The sequence below is a fragment of the Bactrocera oleae genome, chromosome X, assembly GCF_042242935.1.
Source record: "Bactrocera oleae isolate idBacOlea1 chromosome X, idBacOlea1, whole genome shotgun sequence".
Taxonomy (NCBI): domain Eukaryota; kingdom Metazoa; phylum Arthropoda; class Insecta; order Diptera; family Tephritidae; genus Bactrocera; species Bactrocera oleae.
This window is the reverse complement of record NC_091541.1, coordinates 28,712,652-28,738,985: the sequence shown is the minus strand read 5'-3', so window position 1 is coordinate 28,738,985 and position 26,334 is coordinate 28,712,652. Positions and strand designations below refer to the sequence as shown.

At 38.3% G+C, this 26,334-nt stretch overlaps 1 protein-coding gene across 11 annotated transcripts in view; it reads right to left on the bottom strand.

The window, feature by feature from the left end:
* Positions 1-26,334, bottom strand: part of Ephrin (ephrin) — a 125,408-nt gene that overhangs the window by 50,333 nt on the left and 48,741 nt on the right. For all 11 annotated transcript variants that reach the window (XR_011397251.1, XM_036376007.2, XM_036376006.2 and 8 more), the window contains one exon: positions 24,011-25,457. Coding sequence is in view for 10 of the 11 variants with exons in the window: in XM_036376007.2 (XP_036231900.1) it covers positions 24,011-25,284 (1,274 nt within the window). In the remaining variant the exon portion in view is untranslated. The remainder of the gene's footprint in view (positions 1-24,010; positions 25,458-26,334) is intronic.

Here is a 26,334-nt window from a genome sequence, read left to right as displayed (position 1 = left end):
CTTAACACTTCACACACACAAACTCTCCTTTTCTCACTCGGCTAATTCCGCACGTATGCGGATTGCGCTCCCCGCGTCGATTGGGCGGGAGGAGAGTAAGCGTTGGGTTAGTATTATTATTATCACATGGGAAATGTCAAAAATATAGGCTTAAATAGGCACGAAAAAAAGCCACGTAGATTCTGAGCGATTAAAAAAATAATTTGGTCTATTGAAACAAAAAGCATGTTATTAGGCTCTGACGGTACTATAAAAACCTGGAAGAAACAAGGAAGTCGACATAAAGAGGACTGTTTGCGCCCAACGGTACAACACGGAGGATTTTAATTTTTAATATTGTCAAGTTCTAGAATTTGTTGTCCTAAATATCCTTTTTTATTATTAAAAACTAGGTAAAGTGATACTTTGGGGCTGTATTTAATGGAACAATGTGGTAAAGATGGAGTTTATAAATGGAGTTATGAACAAAAAAACTGCATGGTTATTTTGCAACGAAATCTCGTCTCAAGCGCGAACGCCTTTTGGAGTAATTTTTGTATCAACATGATTTAGATCCGAAACAAGCAGGCAAATTAGTGTTCCAGTGTCTTCAACAAAATCAAATCAAAGTCTTAAACTGACCTGATCAATCCGCGAACTTAATTATTGTTAAAGAGTGGACAAATATTTCATGGGACTTTTTTAAAAAACTCGTGGAATCAGTGCTTAGCCGCTGCGAGGCTGTAATTAAAGCAAAAGGAGGGCGCACACGGTATTAATACACCCTCTTATTATTAATAATTGTGTTGCAATGAAATCTCTTTCGTGAATTATTTTGATTTTATTTTTTTTTAGAACAGATTCTTAGAAATATAGTTTTTTGTTTTGCTACCACATTTTAATGAAGTAAATAAAATGCAATACATTTAACTTTTCTAAGTGTTGTTGTTACAACGTTATTTCTGAAACTGCACTATCTAGTTTTAGTTTTTACCCTAAAAAATATTTTCGAACGAAAACAAGCTTATTATTTTCAATTCAAACAGTGCCTTAGTCATGTTTCCGTTCCCCATGTTTATAACAAGGAATTGTTTCCTGCAAAAGGAAAATCAACTTGGGAAACAACGGACACCATAATATTATATAAATCAGGGCGTGATATGCGGTGACAGCCTCTGCTTAAAATTGAACGTCACTTAATAACCGAGCTAACCTTAACTAAATTGTATATACTTGTATGTTATTAAGACCACTAAATGTTTCAAAAAAATACTTATCACCCCAAAACTATTAACCATGACTACTAAAATTTAAAAAAAAAAACGCTTTAATACCTTTCACAAATACAACAGACTTCATACAAGAACTTGATTTTGATCGGTCAATTTGTATGGCAGCTATATGCTATAGTAGTCCGATCAAAACAATTTCTTCGGAGATTGTATCGTTGTTGGGGAATAGAAATTTCGTGAAGATATCTCGTAAAATAAAAAGTTTCCCACACAAGGACATGTATTTGATCGTTCAGTGTGACAAAGGAGATGAACCTTGAGGCAAAAAGTACGCGAGCAAAGGGACTAGTTGGCATACATATAGAAAGACAAACGAACATGGTTAAATCGACTCAGCTCGTCACGCTGATAATTTATATATAGATATTATAGAGTCTCTGGGTGTAACAAACTTCGTGGCAAACTTAATGTACTCTGTACAGGGTATAAAAAGAAATATCTGCCTAAAGCGATTAACCATGCAAAATTTCAAAAGCTAATTATTCCCATATCCTTAATGTAGGCCGGTCTTCCAAAAACTATCATCTACCCTCCATAAAAGGACGATCAAGTTAACTTCAAAAATTACATAATGGATTGGCTAATTGCCACTCTTAAGGGACGCTGCACTTAAACTATATCCTTTCGCTTCGGAGGGAAGTTAAGGTAATATACATACCAAAGGCAGGCAAAAGCTCGCATACAAGTCCAAAGGACTTCAGGCCAATTAGCCTCTCCTCATTCCTTCTAAAAACGCTGGAAAGACTAATAGAATTACATATAAGAAACAAACTGAAACCAGAAAAGTTGGCTGGTTGGCAGCATGCGTATTCTAAAGGAAAATCCACAGAAACAGCACTAAGCTCTGTGGTGGCGGAGATTGAAAAATCTCTGGAAGTTAAAGAATACACTCTATTTGCCTTCTTAGATATAGAAGGAGCCTTCAATAATATCCAACCTAGGGCCATACTAAGTGCGCTTAAGGATCTAGACATCCCTGAACCTCTCAGAAAATTAATTGAACAGATGCTCACGAGCAGGTCAATAGAGGCGTGTTATCCCCACTTCTCTTAATCGTGACAATGAATAAGTTGCTGTTGGATCTAGAAAAGAAAGGGGTACATGTTATGGGCTACGCTGACGACGTGGCAGTATCGGTTAGAGGTAAATTCCCGAATACTCTCGCAGACCTTATGCAAACGATCTTGGACGATATAAATCGTTGGGCTGTATCGTGCGGATTAAACTTAAATGCTGGTAAGACAGAGCTAGTATTGTTCACCAGAAAACAAAATACTCCCGAAGTTACGGCGCCATTATTAAATGGTTGCAGACTAACAAAACTTGGATGCTAGGGTGAAGAAGGCAGCCACAGCACTATACACCTGTAAAAGGATGGTGGGCCCCAAATGGGGTCTAACACCTCGAGTAACTTATTGGCTCTATACAGCAGTTGACAGGCCAATCATGACACACAGTATATTGGTATGGTGACCAATAATGGAAAAGAAATACGCGGTAAAGCGTATGGAAAGTATACAAAGAGCAGCCAGTATATGCATTAGTGGAGCTCTTAGATCAACGCTAAGCCAGGCTCTAAACGTCATTCTTTATTTACTGCCAACAGACCTTTTCTGTAAGCAAGTGGCAGCGAAGTCAGCTCTCAGACTGAGGGAATCCTCCCAACTAGTCTCATGCAACAAGAGGCATTTTAGGATACTCCGTATATTCCCAATCCTACCCAAAACCACGGATTTCCGCAATCCAATAGAATTGAAGCTAAATTCGGTCCACAATATTGCCTTCCCCACTAGAGAGGAGTGGGAAAGGGACGAGGAATTAGCATCTACACTGATGGATCCAAACTGGATAATCGAGTGGGAGGCGGTGTCTTTTGCGCAACATTAGACACAAAAATCGCCTTCCGTTTACCAGACCACTGCAGTGTCTTCCAGGCGGAGATCACAGCAATCAAAGAAAGCCTTGTGGTATTGACAAAAAGTGTGCTCACAACAAGGAGCATATATATATATACGAATAGCCAAGCGGCCGTGAAATTACTCAATTCTCAAATGGTCTCATCCAAGCTAGTGAAAGAATGTTAGAGGATCTGACATCCTACTTCACAATAAACCTGCAATGGGTTCCAGGACATAGTGATATCCCTGGTAACTGCGAAGCAGATGAACTAGCCAGAACAGGTACCACTTTGCAACTAACCCCTGAAAAAGAGGTTATTTTTATGCCTCTGGCAACTTGCAAACACTTAATCAGCGAACATGCTATAAATATAGCACAGTCTCGGTGGAGACAATCAATAACCTGCTCAACCAGCAGACTAACGTGGCAATTCTATGCGAAAGCTCTATACAGGAAAAGAATCGCAACTATCGGTCGTAGATTCCTAGCCGACGTATCAGAAGTTGCTAATATAAAATTATTTGTACTGATGAACTTCATCAGGAGCACAGGTTGGTTCAGAGAGGAGACGATAGAGTGAGGGAACATTAGTAGCGGCGGTATCACAATGGGCCTCCTATAGGCCTAGGTGCGTCGTTAGACAGCCACTCTACCTACCTACCTACCTACCTACTTCAAAAAGAATATTATATCCTCAACAAAGGGTACGAGAGCAGACTACATCCGTACATATCAAACTCTATTCATATCGATCGAATGCATACATTACAGACTGTAGACAAATTGATATCTAAAACAAGAGAAGTAATGACATCGTCTTAACGATCCACATAAATGTGGTCAATAACTTAAAATAACCATCCACATTACGAATATCTGAGTTGCCATCAGCACTTCAAACTTTATTTTGCTCATATCGCTATCCCGACAAATTTTATTTCTATGGTCTTGAGTAATATCAAATATGTTGTTTTGTCTAAGCTTAGCTTTTACTTACATGATTTTAACTCACCACTTAATTTCAGTTGTATATTCATACACTGTTGACAATTCAATGTCTTCTTACCGCTTTTCCATGGCTTTACAATTTAGAAGCGTTCTTAAAGTGCGCTTGAAGTGATGAAAGGGATAAGTGCGTATAATATGTATAGGTGATGTCTAAATCATATTTACATATGTATATAGTTATTATGTAGGACTAGTGTAAGGCGTTTGCTAGCTGTCTGGGTGTTGACTGTGCCATCAAAAGACGTTCCAGTTGCGCACCCACACATATTTTCCAATAAGATTAGTAAGAAATAATACATTAACACCGTTTACATGGTAGTTCCAAAGCGCAACCAATTGTAGACAAAGAAATACGTGTTTTCCAGTAAGAAAGCATATACATGAAGCCAGCATACAAAGTCTATATGACTGTAAAGTATAACTGGACGTATGTTTCGTTACCGAAATTACGATATAAGGATTCCTGGAAAATGCGAAATACGTTTTTTACTAGCCTTTACTTTATCGAAAATACAAGCTTTAGTATACATACCAGAGATCTGCAATGAGTATTAATACAATAATAAAAAATTAAAAAACACGCTTTAAAATTACTTTAAACTAAAAAATGAAAAATAATTCCTTATATTGTATAAACCGACAGAAAAATTGACCGAGAAATACTTGTATTATTGTGAGAAAAGTGTGATGTGCTCAATATACGAAAAATATATCTCAAACCATCGCACGCTTTTCTCACAATAATACAAGTATTTTTAGGTCAATATTTCTGTCAGTTTATATAAGGAATTATTTTTCATTTTTTAGTTTGAATAGTTTAAAAGCGTGTTCTTTAATTTTTTAAAACTATATTTATTTTCCACTCAATGTGCTCTAAAAGCATGTTTATTAGTATTTTAAAACATACTTTTTATTTAGCCACATGTAGTTTTTTCACCTTCTTTAAGGATGCATTTGAGTAAATTTGTTATTCAAATGACAGCATGGATCGTTGATGATTTTAGCTGCATAGCTTAAGGGGCATTTTTAAATAATAGATGGCTGTATTTGAATAATACCTGCTTTTAGCTGCATAGTTATATAGTCGTTGTACAATTTCGCTCATTTTCACAGTGGAATGAATGGGTAACCTCACATACCAAATTTGGTTGAAATTAGTTCGATAGTTCCTGAGATATAAGATTTCACCTAAAGGTTGGTGGGCCACGCCCAATTTACACTTTTTACATCTCCTTCGGTAAAGCTCTTCCCTACCATCTTGTTTGTGAAATTCAATGCATATAGCGCATTTGTTTCGTGAATTATCGCACTTTTAGCAGTTTTCAACATAACTGATATATAAGGAGTGGGCGTGGTTATTATCTGATTTTACCCATTTTCACAGCGTATGAAAAAGTGCTAAAAGAACTTCTTCTCTGCAAATTTGGTTGAGTTAGTTTTAGTGGTTTGGAAAATATATACATTAAACCACTTAGTGGGCGCGGTTACGCCAACTTTTAAAATAATGGGAAATTGTTATAAAATTATTGTGTTGTCTGTCATTGGTACTTGAGACGTGTGCAAAGTATCAAGTTGATCAGAATTCTGGAAACCAGTGAAAATTGAGCTCTAAGGTTCCAATACATACATACATACAACCCAAGCTAATAAAAACGTGTTAAAAATAAAAATCATTTCCACTCAAACACAAAAAATAGTATTTCTAGTTACACTTATACGTGCCGGCAATTTATGACTCTCTCGAGTGTAAACTAACAATTTGATTTTACTCACTTGTTCATAAGAGAGGATGAAAAAAATTAGAATGAGTTCAGTATTACTTTGATCATGCTGTGTGCTTTTGGCATATGTACAAATGTGTGAATGCCGTGTCGTGCTCTGAATAGATGTTCTGTTATTGTTTTTTGTTGGTCGTGTTTTGTTATTCATGATTATTTAATAATTGTAAACTAATATATTGTGTAAATATTGACTGCCAAATATACTCAAATATAGATATGTATGCCTATGTATGGATATATGTGAATGTATACATACTTAGGTATATAAATACTCGTACATACATATATAGACAGTGGACAGCATCCTTGGGTCGGCTTTAGTATACCGTCCCAGGCTTTCGGGTATAAAATGGGTATGGGCGGATAGAGGAGAATATATATAGATATAGCCGCGGGAATATTCCGAGATATTTAGGTTTGAAGTTGAAAATTTCGACTATTTAAAGTACGTATTTTTCGTTTTATAATGCATGATACACTTATCTTTTTCACTTTTATATCCACTAACACTTCACTAATTCGTTTTTACACATTTTTTTATATTATATCATCCAAAAATAGCTTTATTTGAATATTTTAATTATTCTGCAATTTTTGTAATTTTCACAATAACAAAAGGGTTGTAAATGTCAAATAACCAGTGTTGCTACTAATTTATTTTGCAAACGAATAAAAATGAAATAAACGAAAGATTATACCCTAAATACAGGAGCCATAATTGTTGATGGACTCTAATAAATCTTCTAGCTTCCTTCTCTTGATAAACCCCGGTGTTAGATCGACCAGGGTTATTTTTTTTTGAAGCGCGGCCGAAGGCCGCCAACGCAAAAAGGAGTTCCCCGCGAAAAGACCTTGGTACACCCCGGTGTTGGATCGACCAGGGTTATTTTTTTTTGAAGCGCGGCCGAAGGCCGCCAACGCAAAAAGGAGTTCCCTGCGAAAAGACCTTGGTACACCCGGGTGTTGGATCGACCAGGGTTATTTTTTTGGAAGCGCGGCCGACGGCCGCCAACGCAAAAAGGAGTTCTACGCGAAAAAGTAACATTGTCATATAGGGTGTAACATAATCCTTAACATCAATGCTCTCTAATGGATATTAATACTGTTACTTTTAAAGAAAAGTACCGTTTCGTTTTTTCCATTTGCTATTTACTTCATATTTGGCAAATAAAACGCGTTTAGTGAGAATTGTGGAAAAGGATATATTATTTGTGATATAAAAGTTATTATTCAAGTTTTTATTTTAAAAATTAGTGGAATTTCAACAGGTAAGTTATTATACTTTTTAATTTTTTTTTTTAATATTTATTAATAATAATATTTAGATATTGATGAACAATCGACCAGCCGTGGCGAGATGCGCAGAACTAATGTTCTAACAGTGGCAGAGTTGAAGGAAATGTGGAACGTGAGGAAAGTATTCCAAACATTCGAAACAAGTGAGAGCTGTATAGGCTTTGTTGAAGAGCAAGGGCTCATACTAACCAAGAGGATTTGCAGGATGCATAAGGTCCCGATGGTATTGTCAATGGCGAGGAGTAGTATCGTCGACACATTTAGATACCGATAAGGATCATGCCGTACGCGTTCAGCAATATCTAGGTCTAAGGGTACTTGGTTTAAGAACGCCAAAATACCCTTAAACCAGATATTTTACCTTATGTTTTGCTTTTCGTCGCATTGATCGCATGAGGTGCGTAAAAATAGCATTGTCAGGGAACCGATTTTATTCAGCGCTACCATATGTGACTGGTATAACTACTGCCGCGAAGCTGTAGTAATATACCAAGTGGACCACCAAGAAAAGTTGGGTAAAATTGGTGGCCCTGGAAAAAAAAAGTCCAGATTGATGAAAGCAAATTTGGAAAGAGGAAATATAACAAAGGTAATATCAAATGTAAACAATAATACATAATCACTTTCATATTTTTCTTATTTCAGGCAGGAGGGTGGAATGTCACTGGGTGTTGGGAATGGTGGAAGATGGCAGTGAGGACTTGCGGTTGGAGGTATGTCCTGACAATATCAGGTCTGCTGAGGTGCTCATATCCCTGATTAAGAAACATGTTGCGCCCAGCACAATCATTTGTACCGATTGTTGGAAGGCGTATGATTGTTTAACAACTCACGGGCATGAGCATCGTCGCGTAAACCATAGCGATCCTGACAATCCGTTCGTTGTGAAAGACGGGACGCATACTTAACGGATAGAATCCCAGTGGCGGGTAATAAAAAAATTTTTCGCCAGGGATACTTATAATAATCCAGAAAACTTTGCCGATCTGATTATTGAATATGTTTGGCGAAAAAATATAGCAATATAATAAGCATAAGGATCCATTTGTTAAATTAATTGAGGCAATAATACACACATACAAGGCATAAAAAAAATTCGTTATATTTTATTGAAATAATTTGTTAATTTTTTAACTGTCTAGGATTTGGATTCCTGTAATTGAGGTATAATCTGTTCTCATTTACAAAAGATGTCGATATGGTAACACTGGTTATTTGACATTTTGCAACCCCTTTGTTATTGTCAAACTTACTAAAATTTAAGAATAATTTAAATGTAGAAATAAAACAATTTTTGGATGATATAATATAAAAAAAAATGGGTAAAAACGAATTAGTGAAGTGTTATTGGATATAAAAGTGAAAAATATAAGTGTATAATTCATTCTAAAACGAAAAAATACGTACTTTAAATTGTCGAAATTTTCAATTTTAAACCTAAATATTTCGAAAACTATAAGTTTCCCGCAGTTATATCTATATATATTCTTGATCTGGAGGATCTCCTCTATCCGCCCATACCTATTTTATCCCCGAAAGCCTGGGACTGTATACTAAAGTTTTCCCGCATCCTTTTCTTAAATTCTATTTACAACAAACATTTATCAAATAGTTTTTTAAACGTTAACTTATTTGCTTTTGAATGTACCTTTGAATTAGTATTATTATTAGGTTTGCTTATGTACAAGTGCATACATTTTTATATAAATATTTATGAATTTTATTAATTTAGGTTTGTTTTAAAACATGGATGATCTGATTTTGTTATTTTTAAATAAAAACTATTAAAAATATTACTATCGAGCTGCATTTTCGGTCTAATTTTTTATCGATATACACAGATGGACAAAAGTATACTTGAATCCAAATAAGAATATGATTGAGAAGCAAAACCTACCAACCTGGCTAGGGGTCCTTAAATAGCTCGAACGGAGCTTACGGATACCTGGCGCCCTCAGTAATAAAATGGCCTTACTTGCGTAGCGGGGGCTATGCGCAAGCGGACATACTATCTCCTACACCCGTATAAATAAAAATACAACGAACAAAATGGAGCCCGGATCTCCTGTAAAAAGGTCGGAGGGAGCGAGTTGTTCCCAGAGGAGAGCAGCGTATGGTACGAGCTCGGATACAGCCAGGGCGAGGACAGGAGCGAAGCTTGGTTCTGGAGCAAAGGCAAGCACTGTTAAAGGAACAGAAGCTAAATCTGGCTCCAAGAAGGCAAAAGCACAGGAGCTCATACCAACCAGCCAAGGCTTGGCTGCTACGCAGGGGCAGGAGGGAGATGTCAATAGTGATGCTGCCAGTAGTGCCCCAGCCAGAGAATGGCCTACTTTTAAGATAGAAGACCCAGCGATTAGACCAGGAGATCAACTATGGCTACATAAAGGTGAAGGTCATGACCTACAAGTCAGACGCCGATACATTAGAAAACTTGGCATCGAAATCGGAATGTGAAGTCGAGGAAGATCCAATGGATTCCTCGAGTGACGAGGAGAACACTGAACAATGCGAACGTACCTCGAGGTCTGAGCTTGCAGATTGACTCTTTAAACTCTACACTGAGAGTGAGCTTTTGAGCGACTCCCAAGAAGACGCAAAGAAAGAGAAGATATTTCGGCGATCTAACCCTGTTTGTATCGGTAAGTTCTAGTTAAAGTTAATCGTCATTGGAGCAACGCCTAGCAGAAGGGTTGTTATGTATCCTCTTGACCCGTGCTGGCATCGAGTCCAACCCGGGCCCCGAGGAATGTTTCTGCAGCGTTTGCGTTAGAAGGCTCCATCCAAACTCCATCTCGGTTAGGTGCAATACATGCAATGGATGAAGCATCCTAAGACCTGCTCAGGCCTTAAGACCCATAGGGAGTGGACCACGAGTTACGTGGCCCCATTCTGCCAACGCAATACTGCGACACCTGCCTCAACGGCTGTGCAACCTGCACCATGATCGCGCACTACGCCGCCACACCAGTCGAGTGGCCAAGATAGGACCTCCACGGCCCTAAGGAGCTCACACAGGCATTACTTACAGTCTGACCAATATATTTAATATATCGAGCTACGTAATAGTTGCAGCAGTACAGCTAATGTGTTGCATATTTGCTGATACTCTGTTGATGTGCAGACAAAAATTTAGTGTTACCAATTATTTGCATAAATTGCGTGTAAAAAGTGCCAGTAGAACGTGATGCTGTTGCAAGTGTTGCCAAAAATTCCCGCAGAACAAATTTGCAACACTGCTATCGAACGCACCCAAAGTCAAAAGTTAGGATGCGTTCGAGCTACGTAATAATTGCAGCAGTACAGCTACCGCGTTGCATATTTGCTGATACTCGGCAAATCGTAAATCAACATAAGCGGGCAAAATGGATAGAGCATCTGAAGTCCTATAACCTCTCCACCGGTGTGAGTAAGCTTTGGACTACAGTCAAGACCTTGACAAATCCGAGAAGGCATGACGACAGAGTTGAAATTCAATTCAATGGCCATGCCCCCTCGGACCCGAATAAGTGCGCGAGCTATTTTAGCCGGCAGTTTACACTGCCCCCTTTGACTGACAAGGCCAAGAGATGTGTTCCCCGACGGCTGCGCAAAATGCCAAAAGACTGCGCCCAACGTCCATTGACTCTGACGGAATAAGCATGCTGATGCTAGAACACCACCGGGAGTAAGCTATCTTATCAAGGCCCTCAACTTGTCGATGAGAGTGGTCATCAAATCAAATACCCGATGTTTGGAGAGTCTGAAGAGTGGTCCCACCACTGAAACCAGGGAAACCCGCCAACAAAGGGGAGTCTTATCGTCCGATAACTCTCCTTTCCGTAGTAGTGAAGACACTAGAGGCCTTGCTACTCCCGACATTCACTCACCACCTGAGTCTAGCAGAACATCAACATGGCTTCCAAAAAGTGCACAGCACTTAGCGTCATAAACGCTCATGGCCTAAACCAGAAGCCACCCTGCGATAGGACGATAGCACACAATGCTTCTTGAGGACAATGAACAATTTACGCTCCCTCCAGGGCTGAAGCGGTGGACTATGAACTACCTTAGCGGTGGGCATTCATCCGTACTGTTTCGAGGTCAAAACTCCAAACAGAAGAATTAAACACGGCGTTCGCAGGGCGGTGTTCTGCCCACCGCTACTGTTTAGCTTCTACATCTCGAAACCACCTAGTCAACAGAGGGAATTTCCATGACCTCCTACGCTGATGACTGCACAATATTTACGTCGGGAAATGGAATCGATGGCATCTGTTCGAAAGTAAACAGCTATCTCTCCGACCATTCTCGCTTCTTCTCTGCAAGAAGCATAACACTTTCCCCCACTAAGTCCACAGTGACCATTTTCCCAAACTAGACGACACAGTACAGACTGGATCTCAACATTACAGTCGTAGGCTATGCTAGGTGTTCCATTTGACAGTCTGTGCTCCTTCATTCCTCACACGACCGCGATAAGTGCCAAAGTACAGAGCCGCAACAAAATCCTCAAATTGCTAGCCGGCGGCTCTTGGGGAAAAGACAAAGATACGTTGTTGGCAACTTACAAGGAAATCGGCCGGCCGGTCGTAAACTATGCAGACCCAATATGGTCGCCTGGATGTAGCACTACACAGACGAAGAAGCTACAGACCTGTCAGAACACTGCACTCCGGACCATCACGGAATGCCTCTTGATGACCCCTATCGAACACCTACACACTGAGGCCCGTATGCTTCCGGTTAAGGAACATAACGAGCTCCTCTCCAAGCTGTTTCTGCTGGGTTGTTTTCGTAGAAATCACGCCTGCAGTAGTCTGCTTGAAGCGGAACAGCCTCCTAGGAACATTAAGAGGTCTTTCCTTGATTACGTCGACGACATTAGACAGTACGCCGACCGGAATTCGTACGCAACGAACTTCAGACAGGCACTGACCGCCATTTACAGTGGAGCCATCAACACCTTCACCGACTCCCTCTCAGTGAATGTCGTACTAGGAGTCAAATCACCAAACATAGCAGACGTAGAGCTCGAGTTGCCTCGCGAAACCAGAGTGACCCTCGCGCAACTTCGTTCTGGATATTGTAGCAGATTAAACTCCTACTTATTCAGAATAGATCCCGACATTCCAATTACATGTTCAGCGTGCAATGAGTCTCCGCATGAGGCTAACCACCTGCCCAACGAACCCCACTCATCTAACACCCTTGTCCCTATGGTCCGACCCCGTCGAAACAGCTCGTTTCCTGGGCCTCCCGTTAGATGACCTCGACGACAACCAAACTGGAACTTATCATACAAACGGGGACTAGGTAACCGTTACAACAACAACAACAACGACGCAGAGAAGACAATAATTAATGCGTCTTCTCCAAATTAATCTCCACCTAGTTAACCACATGGCAGAAGAACGGCCACGGGTAACGGAGGACGTATTTGCGGTCTGAGGACACCAGAGTATAATTTATACATTGCAAGCTGCGTAGGTAAGGCTAGGACATGTATATTGGCTAGTAAAAAGCTGAATGTCTTCTTATTACACAGTTATAGTAATAACGACATAACAGCAGTAAGCTGGGAGACTGGCCGAAGCTGGAGCGTGTACGAGACAGCGAAGAATCCAAGTGCTCGATTTTACTTGGGTGCGACTCCGACGCATACCACACACTATGTGGCAGCACGGACATCAATGAAAAAGGGGAGAATTTTATAAGAATAAGAAATTAGCTTTTGTTATACAACAGAGGCAGTATGCCAACATTTATAAACATAAACCGACAGGAAGTATTAGACATAACAATGGTGTCGAAAGAACTGGTAGATAAAATGACACATTGGAGTGTACTGGGGGAACAATTCTCAGATCACCACTACATGAGTGTATAATTGAAGAGAATTAAGATAGGATAGAAAAATCTAGGAATCATAGGAAAATGAACCGGCAGATGCACCTGCAGGAGCTAAAAAAGCGAATTCCCATGATTGAGCCATTTCAACCAAAGGACAAGGAGGACCTAGACATCCAGCACTAGAGGTGGCTTGTCTAACAACGAGCAGTAGGAGAAGAATAAGGCCCCGCTGGTAGTCTTCCGTACTTAAGAACTTGCAGAAAGATTGCAGGAAGTAATTCAATTTAGTTAAATTATCCTAAAGAGAAGAAGAGTGGGATAATTATTATAACCTCTTCAGGTCATATAGAAAGGAGGTAAGAAGGCAAAAAGAAATTCATGGAAATCTTTTTGTAATGACATCGAGAATACGGCAGAAGCGTCTCGACTTTGAAAAATAATGGCACAGTCGATACATAACATTGGGTACCTTCAGAAGCAGACCACAGCAGGACGGTGAAGAGACTCTAGGAGACCCTGCTAATGGATACTCACATCCCTGACAGTTCCTAGAACCATACAATTAAGCATACACTGGGCAGTGAAGTGGTAGCAGAGTTCCCTCCTGTAGACATAATGTCAGATAGTAATGTTTATTGGGCGATAGGTACCTTCAAGCCTTATAAATCGCCGGGACCAGACGGGATATTCCCGGCTCAGTTACAGCAGTCCAAGAGCTACTTAATAAAATGGTTAACAGCTATGGTTAAAGGGGCACTGCAATTAAACTATTTCCCTCGGTATGGAGGAAAGTCAAGGTGATATATATACCAACACACTAGTCCAAAGTATTTTAGAACAATTAGTCTCACCTCATTTCTCGTAAAAACACTAGAGAGGCTAATAGAAATACACATAAGGTGCAAACTAAACCCAGGAGAAATGACATTAAGCATCTCTGAGCCTCTCCGGAAATTATTTGAACAGATGCTCTTGGGCAGGTCAAGTATTTTAACGATGTGCAAATCTGTTCGAAGGGGTACACTCCAATAAGGCGTGTTATTCCCACTTCTCTGCATCCTGGCAATAAACAAAATGCTGGTGGATCTAGAAAAGAGGCGGGTACATGTTGTGGTCTACACTGACGATGTGGTTTCGGTTAGAGGCAAGTTCCCGAATACCCTCGCTAGCTTTATGCAGACAATATTAAACGATATTAATCGATGGGCCGTACCATGCGTACTGAATTTAATCGCTAGCAAGACCGAGCTAGTTTTGTTCACTAAGAAACACGGTACTCCAGAAATCACGCCGCCATTATTAAGTAGCACCAGGCTAACGATAGGAGATAAAGCAAGCTACTTGGGACTAATTTTGGACAGGAAGCTTTCTTGAAAACCAATGGAAGCTAGGGTAAAGAAAGCAGCTACACCACTTTACACGTGTAAAATAATGGTGGGGCCCAGATGGGGACTGACGCCTCGGGTAGCTAAGTGACTCTACACAGCAATTGTAAGGCCGCTTATGACTTGCGGTATATTGGTATGGTGACCAATAGCAGAAAAGAAATACGCGGTTAGATGTATGGAAAGAATACGAAGAGCTGCCAGTATTTCCATCAGCGGAGCTCTCAGAATAACGCCAAGCCAGGCGCTAAACGTAATTTTATACTCCCTACTAGTCGCCAGTAATAAGAGGCATTCTATAATACTTAGGAAGTTCCCGTTTCTTCCCATAACCAGGGATTTTCGAAATCCTATAGAGCTGAATCTAAATCCGGACCCCAATACTGCCTTCCCCTCCAGAGAGGAGTGGGAAAGGGACGAGGAATTAGCATCTACACTGACGGATCCAAACTGGAAAATCGAGTGGGAGGCGGTGTCTTTTGCGCAACATTAGACACAAAAATCGCCTTCCGTTTACCAGACCACTGCAGTGTCTTCCAAGCGGAGATCACAGCAATCAAAGAAAGCCTTGTGGTATTGACAAAAAGTGTGATTACAACAAGAAATATATTTATACTAGCGGACCCGACATTTACTTATTTTACGCAAAAACGACTTTGATTCATATCGTTCATTTACTTTGAGAGCGTCGGCCACTCGTTGACGCGCCTCTAATTCCTTAATTTGTAAAAAAATTCATTCAATTATTCTAGTTGATCGAATTGTGAATCTAAACCAAATTTTATCAGAATCGATCCAGCCGTTTAGCAGGAGTTCAATTACAAACACACGTACAAAAGATTTATATAAGTTATGGTGATATGCGAAATTCTGAAATTCTCTTTTACTATGAGTGGCCTACTTTGCGCTTAATAAGATATAGTTTTCATTCAGCGCCGCCACAACAACAATAGCGAATGCAATCATAGCATAAAACCTGTTTTGGTTGGAGTATTATCAGTGAGTATCGCAGCAACAGTACTGTGGAGTAACATTGAGTCACTAACCGATTTTTACCTCTCCCACTGGCGTCAACCGTAATGCGGACTTTTGGAAATCGGTTCACTCATTAACATTGAAGCTGAGCTTGATGAGCATGATGAGTAGAATATAAAAAAAGCAACCAGCAGAATAAATTAGACGGCGAACGGAAGAAGTCGTGCAAACAATTAATTTGTAATATCATTAACTTTAACTGGCGCCCAACGTGGGGCACATCGAGTTCAGAAAAGCAAAAGGACATAGAATCCTTACGAAATATGACAATTTCCATAGTGAAAGCATAATCGGTGGAGCTCCAGTATCCTAACCCATAACTTCGTGGAATCCTGTAGTTGAATTCTGCAACCCTTCCTCACATCGAATAAAAGGAAAATTCGTGCAACAATCAAGTCAACACTGTACGTGTGTCTGGCGAATTGACGAAGGATTTTAAAACTAAGTAAAACGAACGAGGATACTTATTTAACATTCAATTAAGAATTTTTGTAAGTTGGTCCTTAAAATTTGTAAAAGTGAAAAAAAACGTTGTTATACAGAATTTATTTATCAATTAATATTTTTACTGTGGAAATTTAACACGCGAGAATTCTTCTGGAACACGGATTAACCCTGCGATCGCACTAGGTAACTCTAGTTTGGATTTGATTAAGTCCTTACCTGAATTTAGTGGTGAAGCTTCCTCTTACCCAGCATGGCGCTGTGCAGCCAATTTTGCCATTAGTCATTATAATGAGGGTTCAGAAAAATATTATGTGGCAATAGGCATTCTTAGGAATAAAATAACAGTGACACCAATTTGACACTCCCCTCCTTTAACACTGGGCTAAATTTCAAAGCAATAATTGCTAGACTCGACCAAACATATGCAGATAAACGTCCAATTTATGTTTTAGAAAATGAGATGAGTATTCTAAGGCAGGGTGACCTTTCCATCACGGATTATTACGATACGGTCGATAAACATTTAACACTCATAATTAATAAACAAATTATGGCTCATGGAGAAAATAACGAGATAATTGAAGCTCTTAACGAACGAGCAAGAGAAAATGCACTTCGCATTTTTATCTCTGGTCTCCGTCGCCTCCTCTGTAATATCCTTTTTTCGTCAAGACCAAAAAGACCTTCCTATAGCATTAGCTGTCGCACAAGAGTTGGAAACAAATAACAAACGGTATAATTTCGCACATACATTTGCCATGGGAAACTCAATAAACCCATCTAGAACTACGCCAATTATGCCATATCGCAAGCAGTTAGCTGCTCCAAATTCACACCCGATTCCGATGGAAATCGATCGCAACACTTCGATTCATTGCCATCCCCTACCTCATTTAAACAGGGACCCAAACCAAATGCAAAGTCACAAAGTTAATCCAGCCTATGATAACAACCAGCAACAGCAGAAGATAGTTTTCACACGTCTTCGCGAACCATCTGGATTCTTCCAGAGACCTCAGTTAAAAACACAACGAGTTATCATATGCCCGAAGCGATGGCTACAGTGTATGACGAGTCCAGTTACGAGGAGCATAACGATCATTTTAACCTTTCGTACGCTAATAATGGGCACCATAATGAGCTCGAATATGACGGTAGCAATTGGAACGACGAGATCAATTTTTTAGATTGAATTCGCTCCTACCATTCATAACAAAAACCACAACAAATGGTCAGGAGCTGCGAATACTAATTGATACCGGAACTTCTAAAAATTACATTAAAGACCTTCCTTTCCTACAGGGAATTCAGTTAATGGAAAAGCCGTTTATTTTAAAACCAATTAACGGAATTAACCCCATTAATAAAAAGTGTTTAATCACTATTCTTGATTATACCTCAACATTTTATTTGCTAAAAAATTTAAACTCATTCGATGGTATAATCGGGTATGACTTCCTTAAACGCATTGAAGCCAGCATCGACATAGAATCAGGATATCTATATCATCGAAATGGTAAAATGCAACTTCAGCATCTGTATTGTAATCAAGTTAATTTAATAACAATTGCAGAAGAATCTGTTCCCGTAAATATCCGTACCCGATTTCGACAAATGATTAATAATAACATAAATGCGTTCGCGAATCCGAACCGAGCTTTACCTTACAACACAAAAGTGGAAGGTACTATTCGCACTCTCACAGAGGAACCCATTTATAGTAAAAGCTATCCCTACCCAATGTCAGCTTCTGCATTTATTAACAATGAAACCGGTGCCCTCCTAAAGGATGGAATAATTCGCAAGCCCTGCTCTCCATACAACTCACCCATTCATGTCGTGACAAAGAAAGGTACCGACGAGAATGGAAAGCAGAAGTTGCGAATGGTAATTGATTTTAGAAAACTCAACGAGAAAACAATCCCTGATCGCTACCCTATACCTGACACTACTGTCATACTAGCGAATTTAGGCAAGTCACGCTACTTCATTACCCTAGACTTGAAATCGGGCTTTCATCAAATTAACATGCGCGAAAGAGATAGGCAAAAGACAGCATTCAATGTAAATAATGGCAAATACGAATTTTGTCGCTTGCCATTCGCCTTAAGGAATGCGCCAAGTATCTTTCAACGCGCAATAGATGATGTTCTGCGAGAAAATATGGTAAAACATGTCATGTTTATATCGATGACATCATTATTTTTTCTCCCGATGCGGAATCACATTTAGTTCATGTCAATACCATTTTAAAAAATTAGAAGCGTCAGGAGTGAGGGTGTCATCTGAAAAATCACAGTTTTTCAAAACGGAACTCGAGTTTTTGGGATTCTTAGTCTCGCAAAATGGGATAAACACTTGTCCTAGTAAGATTAGGGATATTATTAATTACAAAACACCAGAAACGTTACGCGATTTGCGCTCTTTCCTCGGCCTTGCAGGCTATTATCGTAGATTCGCCAAGGATTATGCCGCCATGGTTAAGCCTTTAACAAAATATTTACGAGGGGAAAATGGTCACGTCGGAACAAATACATCAAAAAAAAATTAAAATCACTCTAGATCCAGAAGCTTTGTCTGCATTTGTTAAAATCAAGAAAATCCTTTCATCGGAAGATGTCCTCTTACAATATCCTGACTATAATCAACCATTTGAATTAACGACCGACGCTTCGTCTAACGCTTTGGGTGCAGTTATCCCAACATAATCGGCCCATAACAATGATTTCGCGTACTCTTTTCGTAACTGAACAAAATTTTGCTACAAATAAACGCGAAATGCTAGCTATAGTTTGGGCTTTAAAAACTCTCCGTCACTATCTATATGGTATTAAAAACATACACATTTTGACCGACCATCAACCACTTATACCACTTATATTTTCAATTTCCGAAAATAATCCAAACACTAAAATGAAGAGATGGCGTGCCTTTGTTGAGGAGTTTTCACCAACCTTCCATTATAAGCCAGGAAGGGAAAACATAGTGGCTGATGCCCTTTCTAGGAAATTCATTAATAATCTTAGTGAATTGAGTGAAACAATACATAGCGAACAATCTCTCAGTTACGTAATTAAAACAATAAAGTCCCCAGTAAATCAATTCAAAACCCAGCAGATTTTGTCAAAAGGTGCAACTGTAAACAAACGTACAAAAATTCTTTTCCAAAAATTTTTCCGCCACACAATTAGTTTCGACACTATAGAAAACTTGTTATTATGTTTAAAAGATGTGATAAACCCAAATACGACTAACGCAATACATTGTGATCTCGAAACATTAGCAAAAATTCAAAATCCTTTAGTATCGTCTTATCCTGGAGTTAAATTTTTACATACGGAACTGCTGGTAATAGATTTAACAAACAAAAACGATCAACTAGAAACGGTTGCCACTGAGCATAACCGCGCTCATCGTTGCTTGCAAGAGAATTTCAAGCAAATTTCAAGCGAGTATAACTTTCCCCACATTAAAAAGCTTTTAAAATCTATAATTGTTAATTGTAAAATATGCTTGGAGAACAAGTTTCAGCGTAAACCAATCAACTTAGCAATAGCAAAAACACCAATTCCCAATTATCCTGGAGAAATTTTGCATCTCGATATTTTTATAACAGATAAACAACATTTTCTAACATGCATCGATAAGTTTTCAAAATATTGCATTGTGAAACCTATTTCGTCCCGATCTTCATTAGATATTAAGGATGCACTACTCGAAATGCTGTTAATATTCCAAAATACAAAGTTAATTGTTTCAGACAATAAAAAATTTAATAAAAACCATCTTAAGAGATAATTTTTCAATTACGCAATTTTTTGTCCCAACACTGCATAGTGAAACCAACGGGCAAATCGAAAGGTTTCACTTAACTCTTATGGAGATAGCCCGTTGCATTGAAGAACAGCAACAGCTGAACGAAACTGTAGATCTCCTTCTTTTAGCGACCCATAAATACAACCATTCCATACACTCTACAACAAATGCCAGGCCCATTGATATTTTTTATAACTGTTCACCTGAAAAGCTATTCGAAGTCCGCGAAAGATTGGTTAAAACACAGGAAAATACCCTAGAGCGGTATAATCAAAATAAAGGAATGAAAACTTATGAGCCTGGAGAAAAGGTTTTCTTGAAAAGAAACAAAAGATTGGGAAATAAATTTAGTAGAATTTTTGTTGAAAAAACGATCGAAGGAGATTTAGGTACTACGGTTTTAATAGACGGAAAAAAAATCCATAAAAGTAATCTCAGATGAGTATTTCAATTTTCCTTATGTGTCTAACAGTAACATAAATGAACACACATGCAAATAAAGTCACAAGAACAATTAATAAATTTTTTTTTCCTTTTCATCAATTTCGAATATTTACAACAACAACAATAAATAAAATCTGTAATAAATTAAGATAACTCTTTATCATAGGCTATTCGAGTTACATATAAAAGAAACAAAAACCAAAATGTATTATTGTATGTTAAGTATTCAAACTGTAAAGCAATCTAAAATGTCATTGACACAAATTATAAATTATTTTTCATTACATTCGAAAATTTACACATATAAACCTTAAGTAGAAATTGTAATAAATTAACGCTTTGTACTAAGCCATTCGAATCACACATAGATTTAAAATGAATTATTATATTGTTAAGATATTTAAATTGTAAAAACATGTAAATTATGCTCAATCATGCTAAACAAGCCGCCAAAATTGCAAACAATTATGATAATCAAAATTTGTGAACACTTCTACCCAATACCATCAGTTGCCGAACTTAAAAGTAAATAGACTTCCGCAACAGGGACGTTCCGGACTTAACAAGGAGGGTAGTTATGGTGATATGCGAAATTCTGAAATTCTCTTTTACTATGAGCGGCTTACTTTGCGCTTAATAAGATATAGTTTTCATTCAGCGCCGCCACAACAACAATAGCGAATGCAATCATAGCATAAAACCTGTTTTGGTTGGAGTATTATCAGTGAGTTACGCAGCAACAGCACTGTGGAGTAACATTGAGTCACTAACCGATTTTTACCTCTCCCACTGGCGTCAACCGTAATGCGGACTTTTGGAAATCGGTTCACTCATTAACATTGAAGCTGAGCTTGATGAGCATGATGAGTAGAATATCAAAAAAGCAACCAGCAGAATAAATTAGACGGCGAACGGAAGAAGTCGTGCAAACAATTAATTTGTAATATCATTAACTTTGACTTATATATAAAGATATATAGACTGACTGCCAGGCGGCTTTGAAATCTCTAATGTCTCATAGGATTTCGTCTAAGACAGTGAAATAATGCCTTGATGAAAAATAATGATATAAGAACTCTAATAGGCGTACTGTGGCAGTGGCCTGTCTAATAGGCAGACATGCAAGTAGACTTGAAACGCCATAATATATAACGACTATTGTAGAAGCTGTTAGGAGGTCGAAGAGGAGGAGACCATTAAACATCTTCTATGAGATTGCACGGCTCTATACAGGAAAAGAATCGTAGTCATCGGTCGAGGGTTTCTTGAAGACATATCTCGGAGGTTGCATGGATAAAACTTGCCTTACTAATGAAGTTCATCATTATTGTCTCTATTTTTGTGTAAATTATATACATGTGTAATATAATAAAATTATTTGCAAATTTTTATGCGCTGAGATTTTTTGCAGTATCTTTTTGGGTATGCGTCGTTGGCAAGAACTTATTTGTCGTTGCATTGGTACTCATGTGAACGTACACCAACTCATTGGAAGCGCATTATTTTCTTTGCTGCATCGCGTTTTACTGCTCATACAATAAATCTGCGTGCGTATTGGTTGACAGCTTGGTTGTTATTACCATCCTCGCCCCCAAATGGAATCTAGTGATAAACACTGCCTTCGAAATCGCAACAAGCGCAAAACAGCCTTTTCTGCTTCATATTCTTATTCTAAAAATAGTCCAGCGGTTAGAACAAATGTTAGTGCAGTAGTCAAGTACAAACTCACGTATTGTCGCAATTTTATTTCAGCTTTTTATAAAAAGGAAAAGACGTTTTTTTTTATTTAAACGAAGAAAACATCAAGTGTAAACAATGATACAGGACTATACTGACATCATCAGCCATCAAAGATCTAATTTGTGGTCCATCGAATACTTCTTTTATATTGACCGCATATGCGGTATGAAGACATTACATATTGACCGCGATATGCGGTATGAAGTCTACTGGAAGTTCGAAAATGTTTATATTAGGTATATGGGAGCTTAGGGAAGTAATGCCCGACTTTTCCCATTTTTTACACAAGGGTATGCTGTTATCAGAAAAAGATTATATCCGTATTTCAATAATCTATCTGACAGATCAACCGATATTTTCGTTAAAGTCATCCATAGGCAGTATGTGGAACCCACATACTCTGTATATGGTACCTTGAAAAGTTATGGTCTGATATCGACAATTTATCATCCGATTTCACCCTAAACCACAGACGCCAACAACGTCCTCATGTTCCGCGCTTGGTTGATATCGCATTGTTGGTTTTTGCGATATGTACATAACACCTATTGGGGCGGGGTCGCGGGCACATTCCAAAAAATTTTTAACCACAGATATCCCTTCTCATTTTAATCGTCTGCACCAAATTTCATTTTTGTTGCTTAATTTACGACTTAGTTATAGCAATTTATATTTTTCGATTAACGCCAGTTTTTGGGCGTCGGAATGCTAAAGAACATTTTCATTGAGTTATATCAATTTTTACTCAAGTTGACGCTTGCATGGATAGACGGACAGACAGACATATGGAATTCAAATTCTTGTTACCCTGATTACTGTGATATATACACAGGTTGCGAATAAATTTTACCACGGCTGAAAATTTTATATTGCTGTACATTTATTTCAAATATTTTCCAACTTTTTTTCTTTTTATGTGTTAAGCACTTATTTGGGATTCGTCTGAGTTACTGTTGACATTCCGTTAACTACAGTTGCTTGCGATTTTTCGTTAAATTTGCTCTATGCTCAATATATTTTTTATTACAGCAAGTATGAAGAGACTGAAAAGTACTCAAAAAATTGTAATTATTATTTTAAAAGAAAAAAATTACAGCGGTAGGGAGGTTAAAAAACGCATACGATGTAGCCATGTATCCATTCCGAAGTTTTATAAATTATATGACGCAACTAAATCTTTGGAAAGAGCTCCTGGAAGTGGATTCGCAAAGAAAAAAACATCAACTAGGATGGACCGAAATTAAAGGAACCTACCTAACCTGGGGAACCGATTTTTTACTTCAGTGGAGCTAAGCTCAGAGTTGCAGGAGTGATATTCGGTGGACGTAAGTGCACGCACGGTACGCAGGAGACTCTATAATATGGACCTTAAAGCGAGAAAGCCAAGAAAAAAAGGCTCTTCTAAATGCAAAAATGCACACGGAACGCCTGATTTTTGCCCACGAACATCGAAATTGGACTCTTTGGAAAATACTTATGTTCACTGTTTAAAGGTGAAAGGATATTTGGAACGAGGCGGTATAAAAGCTCTGAAATGACCAGGAAATTTGCCCAGATTTAAATCCTATCGAGAATTGCTGGGCTTTTTTAAAAAAAAGTTGCAAGGAAAACTCCTAAGAGTAAAGCAGAGTTAAAATCAGAAAAAAATGAAACATGGAATGCCCGAAAGCATTACGGCTGTTCTGAAAGCTCAAGGAGAGCATACAAAATACTAACTTTTATTTTAAAGGTTTATTTCTAGTTATAAGACCTATCTTTACCAGAAGAACGAAAAAAAAATATAAGTATCTTATTAGTTGTAAGAACAAAACTATTACAACCGTATTGTGGGAAGTTATTAGATCATAGTTGTCATTATGTTATTGCGGAAGGCAGAAGAAACCAGCATACTTAACAATGCAACCCTGAGTTTACATTTTTGTTCAAAGGATTTGGTATCATTGTTCAAATTTTCGGAAAAATCGTACAACGAAACAATAAAAATGAAAGCATGCTCACTCTTATTATTTTATGGCTAACTGTATGTAAATATTCTTACTATACATGAGATACTTACATACTGTTGGATGTATTCCAATGCATATAAAACGTTTTGGCGCAATTAGAGACAGTGGAGAGTAGAACAGTCTCTAGGCAAATGAGCGTCAGTAACGTAAAAAATGACGTTGCACCCACACTAGGGAGCAACCGGAATTTCGTACGCAATGAGCTTCGCGATGGGTGCACAGACGAGATATCTATTGCAGCTGCTTTACAGCGTGTCGTTGCCGTCGAGGTTCCTGCTGCAGTAAGTGCTGCTCCGGATGCTGTGCTTGTCTTGTTTAGTTGACTCACGACTCTAGTACTTTTCGTTGTTATCCTAATGCATGTTGTTAACACTCTGGATGAAGTGGTTAATCCTAATATAGAATTATGCAGAAGTTTCATAAATTGGTGCCAAGCTTGCGGAATAACGGACACGTCTAATAAAGTTTGTGCTAATGTCGATAATGCTAATGCTGCCGTCGATGTTGATGTGGGTGTTAACGCTGTGTTTGATAAAGACGCCGATATTTGCTCCTTAGCTGACTCAGGTGCAGGCGCCGACCGTAACGATATTTTACCGGACATTAGTAATGTATTCGGAAACTTCATTGTCGCTTTCGCATTTGCTGGCACAGTTTCCATATCGCCCGCTGTCGTTTGAATGGCTCTAGATTGGATTCGACATAATTTACCAGTACGACATTTAACCTTGTGATGACTGCCCTTTTGTAAAGGTTTGTTAATACGCAACGCCGATGACGCTATATCCGCTGACTTCCCAGCTGCAATACCACAAACGTTGTCAGCTATGAAATTTGTAGTTAGTAACGCTGATGTTGTCAACGGCAATACTTTTTTCTCGCTTTGCCTTTGTAAGGTTTTTTTAAAACCATTACCACTATCTAGTTTACTGGTTATCGGGATACCTAGCTCCCTTCGTGGTATAGATTTGTTCGCCTCTTTGAACACATAATTCGTGTTGTTTCCAGTGATGGTACTACTGGAGTCGCTGGAAATCTTCTCTTCTCGTTTTTTGTTCGTAGCACACAATTTATCACACGAGCTCGCTCCAAAAAAGTTGTTGCTGTATTCGGTGACTCTGCTTTTACACCGATTGCTATTCATATATGTGGTGTGCAATGGTTCAATGTTATTAACACATTTATGGCAAGATGATATTTTCGAAAAGAAGTCTTCTCTAGGGAAAATATCATTTATTTCGTGTAATGATTTCAACGCATGGTTGATATGCCTATTGCCATTGCTCTTAACAAAACCAGCTTTACCCACGATTCCCATGTTCATTTTAATCTAGCTATTGATCTTTTTCTATGGGCTGTTCAGACAATTACAAACTACTGGCTAGTCAGCTTACTCTCTGGTCTCCATGCATAAGAAATAAATGTCGTTCGATGGTCCTAATTGCTATGAAATATATTATCGCAAAACGCTTTCCACTCACTCCAAGTTATAACTGTCTGCAAATAGAAACATAAATAAAGCATTATTTTTCCTTACAAAAAAAAAAAATTAATAAATAAAAGCCAAAACAAATAGAACCTTATATAGTAACTGAATATATTATATATAAAAATAAATGTACGTAGAAAAAAGTACAAACTGACCTCAAATATGCACCAGAGAGTTACTGTGTACGCATTGTGATTTTAGAATTTTTAATTTATATTTATTTTTCACTTTTTAGTTTAATGTTCTTTAAATGCATGTTTTTTAGTATTTTAAACCATACTTATTATTTGGCCACACGTGGTGTTTTCACTTTGTTTAAGGATGCGTTTGAGTAAATTTGTTATTCAATAGATGATAGTTGATGTTTTTAGGTGCATAGTTTTATAGTCGTTGTACAATATCGGTAATTTTCACAGTGTGTCATAGGAATGAATGGGTAACCTCACATACCAAATTTGGTTGCAATTATTTCGATAGTTCCTGAGATATAGGATTTCACTTAAACGTTGGAGCCGCCACGCCCATTTTCCAATTTTTACACCTCCTCCTAAAAGCTTTTCCCTAACATCTTGTTTTTGAAATTTAATGCTTATAGCGCATTAATTTCGTGAGTTATCGCACTTCTAGTAGTTTTCAACATATGGGGAGTGAGGTGATTATTATCTAATTTTACCCATTTTTACACAGTATGAAAAAGTGATAAAAAGAGGTCGTCCCAGCAAATTTTGTTGAATTAGCTCCAGCGGTTTGGAAGATATTTACATTGAGCCATTTAGTGGGCGGGGCTACGCCCACTTTGAATTAAATTTCAGCCAAAATGTGTCCCTTATTACCATGATACCAAATTACAGTTCAGTATCTTAGTTTTGGTAATTTATAGGTTTT